The sequence below is a fragment of the Vitis riparia genome, chromosome 15 (genome assembly GCF_004353265.1).
Source record: "Vitis riparia cultivar Riparia Gloire de Montpellier isolate 1030 chromosome 15, EGFV_Vit.rip_1.0, whole genome shotgun sequence".
In the NCBI taxonomy this organism is placed as follows: domain Eukaryota; kingdom Viridiplantae; phylum Streptophyta; class Magnoliopsida; order Vitales; family Vitaceae; genus Vitis; species Vitis riparia.
This window is the reverse complement of record NC_048445.1, coordinates 5,927,104-5,934,844: the sequence shown is the minus strand read 5'-3', so window position 1 is coordinate 5,934,844 and position 7,741 is coordinate 5,927,104. Positions and strand designations below refer to the sequence as shown.

At 31.6% G+C, this 7,741-nt stretch overlaps 1 protein-coding gene across 1 annotated transcript; it reads left to right on the top strand.

Moving 5' to 3' along the window:
* The first annotated feature begins 4,384 nt into the window (after window positions 1-4,384).
* On the top strand, window positions 4,385-5,283 carry LOC117932436. Its single transcript, XM_034853687.1, has 2 exons — window positions 4,385-4,512; window positions 4,614-5,283. The coding sequence occupies exons 1-2, from the start codon at window positions 4,453-4,455 to the stop codon at window positions 5,202-5,204; spliced, it is 651 nt and encodes a 216-aa protein (XP_034709578.1). The 5' UTR covers window positions 4,385-4,452; the 3' UTR covers window positions 5,205-5,283.
* Window positions 5,284-7,741: the final 2,458 nt, after the last annotated feature.

The following is a 7,741-nucleotide window of genomic DNA, read 5'->3' as shown; positions in this document are numbered from 1 at the left end:
AAAGCAAGTATATCCGATCAAGCCTATTAAAAATATTTACAAATTTTTGTCTTATCAATGAAACGAATTTGACTGGATTTCTCCACTAATAAAAAACAAATTGGTCAGAATCAAATATTTGGTATTGATCCTTTCCAATTGATGTCATGCTTTTTTTAGGGTTCAGTCTTCCATAGTAAAAAACCAACCAGGGAAAGAGACTTCCAATTTGTCTTTTCTCAATGGTGATGCTAGCCACTGAGGGCAACGGCTTATCAATTTTAGCTTTGTTTATTCCACATAAATGCTAGGTTTTCTTTTATGTTGATAAGCTGAGCTGCTTTTATAATGAGGTCGCAGGGGCTCCACCTAATATTCTCCATTGATTCCCTTGATTAAACTTTGTAAAAGACTTCTGCGGCCCCTCAACATATTGATTGAGAATTGGAATTTGCATTGTCCCATCTCCTCATTGGAGTGCAAAATTTTCTGAATGGTCAATTGATCGTATCTAACTAAAGATCATCTAATTTTAAATATTGTTTATTCTAAACTTAATAGGTCCTTCGATTGTCTCCGATATGGATAGATATTGTCCGACTTTTGTTTAATGGACTCACATGGAGTTTAAAAATCGATTTTGATATATCATTAATAATGATCTGTTTTGTTTTCTCTTATGTAGATAATATTTATTTTGGATCAATGGATCGTCACAGCTTAAAAACATATGTAGGGTGTAAATAAAGTTGGTTCGGTCCATTTTTTGGTAAAAAAAAAAAATTAACATAATTGATATAATCGGTTTTATATTTGATAAAAACTAAACCAATTAGATTTTGAGTGAAAAACCGAATCAAATCAAACTTTTTGAGGTTGATTTGGTTCAGATTTGATCAAACTTAATGGTCTTTTTTAAGTACTAAACCTAGTCATAAATTTGTTTGTTTTGAATACAAAACTCATTAATTTGAGTTTATATTAGGCCCTATGTCTAATTTGTTTTTAAAAATTATTTGAAACTAACTTGGATTTGATATTAAAAAAAAAATTAAATACAATTAGAAATAATTTGATCATAATATAAAAACAATGAATTACTTTAATAAAACATAATATAAAAAAATTTATCTAATATTTAACAATTATGTATAAGTTTTAGAATATCGGTTTGCTTCAGTTTTTATCGATAAAGAGACAAAAAAAATCAAAAACCAAACCAACAGGGTCGGTTTCAAAATTCTTAAACTGAACCAACATTTTTATTATTGAAAATTAAACTAATATAATCGGTTTTTGTTGGTTTTGACCAGTTTGTTAATTTTTTCAATTTTCCTTAGACCCTTAATATGTAGTTAAACGTAATTCATTGTATATATGGAATTAGAAACATTTTCCTTCTTATCTTATGGAATTAGAAACATTTTCCTTCTTATCTCATGAAATATCATATAAATAATATTATACGCATAAAAAAAAGTTGTAGGAAGAAACTCAAACTTCTTACTCTCTAGTTAGTTTTTATGGAGAATCGGTCAATATTTGGATATAAACCAAAGAATTATTTTTTTTTTTCACTTTCTTCAATCTTAACTTCGAGTAAAAATTTGTATATCCGTATTACTTATTTACCTTTTTTAACATTTTGGATATTATGTTGATCCTAGTAGATTAAATTAGATTAAAAATGTTATTCCCTATTTAAATTGGATTATTAATTCTTAATCGCATCCATTCACCCATTCTACCTTGGTTTTCAAGAACTACTTAAAATAATACGAATTAGATTAAAACATAAAAGATTTAATCGGAGTTACTAAAACTAAAAGTTGAACTTTCCAAAACAATTTTTTTATTCCTACATTTCTTATTCTTATTTATATTTTTAAATAAGTAATTTAACACTCATAATAAATAAAAAAGAAAAAAAAAACACATTGGATTTTCATTTACATCACATCCTTTGAAAGAGAAAGGCATTGACTTAAAAGAGGGAGAAGGTGGTAGTAACGAAGCAGCCAAGAACAAGCAAAGGAACCAAGTTGTGATATTTAAAAATTAATACCATTAAAGAAGAAAAAAATTGTTATCAGTTATCACCTAAATGCTCTCATCATACTTGTCTTGGATTTGGTGTCGTACGCTCTGAATGATCAAAAACACTCGTACTTATCTCTAACTTTATAGTTTATACTCAACGCTTTCAAACTTGAAAGCCACAACTTAGTCCTTTCTTTCATTAACAAGTCGTCCAACAACTTGATTGTTTTTAAGGTACAAGGTGGTACAAGGTACGGCCGCCCACTATGAACATCACCATATAATATCATATAATATATCATATTCTAATCGAATAGAAACAAAGGAAAATATTAATTAATTTTTGTCTTATGATGATTGTTTTTTTTAAGAAAAATAAAAAAAAAATTCCAAGATTGAAAAGGAAAGGGTACCATAAAGAAGTAAAATATAAATGGTGATTCACAATTACTTTATTTTATTATTTCCTATCATTTTCAAGATGAGGTTGTTGGGAAATTGTTTTTAAAAATAAATAAATAAATTTTAAACTAAAAAATATGTTGGTATTTTTTTTTGTATAGAAAACACTTTTTTGAGAACCTACTATTTTTTATAACATATTTTAAATTATCTTCATGTTTTAAAAAATAAATATATAGATATAAAATGATTGAAAATACAATCTTATAAATAAAAACTATTTAAAAAAATATTTGGATGCATAAAATACATTTTAAGTTTTCAAATAAATTTTTTACTTTAAAAATATTATAAAATTATTTTTAAAAATTATTTTTGAAAACATTTTCAAACAAATTCTGAAAATCACCTATCAAATATTTATCATATAAGTTCATAAGTGAATTTTTATATTTTTAAAAATGTTTCCTAGATTTTGTGAAATGTTTAATATTTTTTCAAAAATTAAAAATATTTCCTAAAATCATTTTCAAATCGACTCTAAATAGGAATTTAAAAATAGCTAACACACCCATGGTCTAAACAACAAAATATTGGAGCAAATTTGAGGGTAAATTGAAGGGGAGTGAACAGCCCATTTGCAGCTCAAGTGGCCTATAGTCTCCTCCTTCATATTTACATGATGGTCTCCTCACACTGAGACAGAGAGTTGTTACTTAGTTTTCAAGTTTGATTTATTTACTGCAACATGTATACACATCTAGGGTTTTAGAATAATTAATTTATAAAAAAAATACTAAAAATATAAATAAAGAAACATATTTTTTACTATCATTTTAAAAATATGAAAAAGATTTTTTTTAAACCCTAGGTTCCCAACCCACCTCACCTATTTCATAGTTGACCCAAGAAGGGAGGGTCACTGAATGCAAGTGGCACCATGCTCTAAAATTTCATGGAAAATTCTCAATTTGACAATTTTTAATATGGGAAATTTGTGGATTGATGCATGGATAAACTTTATATTAGTACTCAATTTTGTTACTTTAATGATTTTGCACCAATTGATGTGGATGTTGTGTCCCCACTATTATGCAACTTGCCACTTATATAAAGTATAATCAAACAATGTGACCTAATCACATTTTAATTTACAAGATTAAGGGGGTGGACAAAAATCCTAGTCATTCAATGAAATTCATATTCCACTCCTTTGACTTGCTCAACTTCTCTCAATTGTTGTCAATTTTTTGAATCATTGAAGCACATGTCATCACACATTCGAGCTTTGGCTAAAGAGATAAGGACATAATAAATTATTTAATTAATTAATTAAATAGGATGAAAATATCTCAAATATGTAAAACAAATATCTCTTATTTTTTTAATTTAAAAAATAATTTATTTATTTTTTACATAAATACCCTTCTATATAATAAAGATATTATTTTTATAAAAAAAAAGTGAGGATATTTTTATTCAAAATGGATTTTTTCCATAAAAAAGCATAAGGTTAGATTTTTAAAATTTTTTAATTAGTTTTATAGAATAATAGGGGTTAATAAAATAATTTTATGTGTATAAATTTATTTTTTATATTAAAAAACTTAAATAAAATATTTTTAATAACTATTTTAAAAGACCAGATTTTTATTTATGTTTTAAAAAGACGTTGCTAATCAGCCTGATGTTTTTGAAAGTTTGTGAATAGGATGCTGTCGGCTCTCCACTCTTCCCAGACCCATAGACCACAGTAACACCTGGACCGTACATGACACCTGGACACATTTATGTGGGTCTAAGTGCTGACGTGTACGGTTGGGATGTAACCTCAGGGTTCAGGACTCACACGTTGTGGTTTCGCGGGCAAATGTCAACGGTTGCGAGAGAAAACGACAACACTTCTCTCTCCCAGAATCCGTTTAAAAGCAGACCACCATTCACCCTCAACTCAAACCCTAGCGGAAATCAAAACCAACAGAGAAGAGAGAGAAAGTTCTAGAGAGGGAGAAATCAATTGTTGGGAGAGAGATGAAGCTGGTATGGTCACCGGAGATAGCTTCAAAAGCTTACATAGACACTGTAAAATCAGTGAGTATCGCTCTGGATTCACAAACCCAATTATTATTTTGCCGCAATTCCTCCATTTACGTATGTGTATGTATGCTGATATGATTCAATCTGATGTGCAGTGTAAGCTTTTCAAACAATCCGGCGTAGCGGAACTGATAGCTGCCATGGCCGGCGGCTGGAACGCGAAGATGATAGTGGAGACGTGGTCGCACGGTGGCGTAGTCACCACCAGCGCGGGCCTCGCCATCGCCGCTAGCCACACGTGCGGCCGACACGTGTGCATAGTCCCCGACGAACGATCGAAGCTCGCGTACATCAAAGCCATGCACGACGCCGGCGTGACGTCAGCTGAAGTAATAGTCGGAGAGGCGGAGGACGCAGCGGCGACGCTGCCCGAAGTGGATTTTCTGGTGGTGGACTGCCGCCGCAGGGACTTCGGGAAAGTACTGAGGTTTGCTAAAATAAGCCAGAGGGGCGCAGTCTTGGTGCGTAAGAACGTGAACCAAAGAAGCGTTTCTGGGTTCAGGTGGCATGGGGTTCTCCATCGCGGGACACGTGTCGTGAGAACAGTGTATCTCCCTGTGGGCAAGGGATTGGATATTGCGCACATAGGGAGCAGCGGTGGAGTGGCGAGCTCGAGGAAGGGTCCCAGCCGTTGGATCAGACATATTGATGAGAAATCGGGAGAGGAGCACTTGATCCGAGGGTGACATTCCCCGCTGAGACGGGGTATTTGTTGTACAAATGGTTGCGTTTTCCAATAAAAATCATCGAAATTTTTGATAGAAATGACTGCTTTAAGAGCTTTGTTCAATCAATGGCACCTCTTAGTTCATAATCCTAAAATTTCCCAATAATTTTGGGAATTTGGACTTCCTACCTCTGTGTTGGACTTGGATCATCATAATTTGTCTTTCAAATTTGATGGAATTTAAGAAAAAATAGTCAAAAAAATCCTTCAATAACTTTAACTTCATTTGAAGCAAAGTGTTTGACTAGAAGTTTATGTGTCAAAATTCATGTCATAAATGTGCCAATCTAATATTTATTAAATTTTAAGTTTTATATTTTATTAAAAGAAAATTCTAAATTACCTAATCGATAACATCAGTGGAATATTTGTAATCAAATTTAGATTATTAAATAAAAGTATAAACAAATAAAACCGAAGCATACTAAGCTACAAAATCATGAAACTCAAAAATTTATGAAGAATATCATTCTTATGTATAATGAAATAGTTATTTTTTATTCTTTGATAACATCTTTTTTTTTTTTGTTCTTTAAAGTATTAAGAAAATAAAATATTAAGAATAATGAATTTTTTATTATCAATTGTATTATTAAAAATATAAAAATAAATAAATAAAATTAAAATTAATTAAAAATTTGTATATTTTCAAATCATTTAATCTTTATATCAAAAAGTTAAATAAGTTTTAAATAGCATATAAAAATAATTTTTAACTTTAAATATACTTTTCTTTTTCGTATATTTTTTCTTAAATTTTTTAGAAACCAAACACAACCTTAATATCAATAATCAAGTAGCCATGGTTTGAGCGTTGAGTCACTTTTCTAATGTACACTAACAAAAATCTACAATAGATCAAATAAAGTAACCTTTTTTAGGGTGGCTGATAAACACGACAAATCGATCAAATCCAACCGAACCAAATCCAATCAAATTGGATCTTTCAAAAATTGTAGATTTTATTGCATTAATTTAAGATAAAATAAAATGTGTTTTAATGGAAATGTGTTTTAAAAAATGTTTGTGAAAAAATGGCCAATATTAATGATTTTTCAGTCTTTTAAAAATATTTTCTAAATTTAACTAAATATTTAATTTTTCATTTTAAATTATTTATTTTAATTAAAACATGTCATGATTCTCAACTTAAAAGTAAACTCTGCCCACCCTTGAAAAAACCATCTCCTTCCCAAGTCTACAACCTTGTTCATCGATATGTTCAAAGATTCATCATCTTAAGAGACTGGATGGAAATGGGGAAAAGCTTTAATGTTCATTCATCACACGACGAAGCCAACATAATAGAGACAGATGTAGCAGTACTGACCAAGACATGAATGAACCTCAGCTTAACTTTCTGATGAGAGATGAGTGAAGAACAGAAACAGTAGTGTCCGTAAGGTGTTGCAAAGCTTCTAGGCTGTGGGGTTGAACCCTACACATTACCTTTCCTGCAACTTCAATCTGTACGACCAACGACTTCTTCACACCCACGTATTTCCCATTCAGATTGTACCCATAAGAGAATATTGTATAACCAGTGGGTACCTCTAGAATAATTAGCTCGGTGAACTTAGATGTTAGACGTGTAATAGAGTAGCTCCTTGGGAACATGACTTCAGGATGAGTGTGTAAGGTTGAAGAATATGGTTAGATCTTGCCTCCGGATGAATCAAGGTCCCGAGCGTAGGATGGGGTCTAGCCCTATTTCGTCTCTATACTTGGGCTAGTCCCGGGATAAATGTGCATGAATGTGATATCAAACAACAAAGAGACTATTAGCTTAGCTTGACTTCTGATAATGTATATGTAAGGTTGAGATGAATGCGTTGTCTGGGGTAAGAACTTAGAGCCCTCTGTTGATGGAGAACATGTGAACATAGAAGAATAAGAATTCAGAGATATCAATCCCTCGCTTTCCTTCTCGGTAGCCTCTACTGAAAGATCCACCAGCTCAATCCTCAGCCATTATTTCTTTAAACATGTGAATTGCCGACTTCCAGCTTGTTGTCTTATCTTCAAGGTCATACACAATTTCCAATACGCTTCATATGGTCCAAAGTCTCTCTATCAGAGAGCTACGTACTACTCTAAGGAAGATGATCAGCTATGGTGATTCTTCAAACTTGTATACTCAAATAGATGACATTATCGTTAGGGTTGACTCAGATCAGGGATTGAGGTTTCAGACACACCACATAAACAAAGTAGCCATCAATTGTTTCAACTCTTAGGAAAAAGACCATATACTAATAGTAGTAGCTTTTGGTTGGAAATTGATGATACGTCCGTATGTGTGTCCTTATCAGTTTATCAAATAACCCCATGGTCCCTCTACTCATCTCAAATTCAAAGAAAATTCATTCTGATTTCATGCTTCTTAATAACAGGGTGGGTCTCGTTCCTCTGTTCAATGACATGGAGTCATCAGAGTTTCCCCGTCGAAATGCCATCGTTTTAGTTTTTCCGTTACCGTGCCAAAACTACAGAATG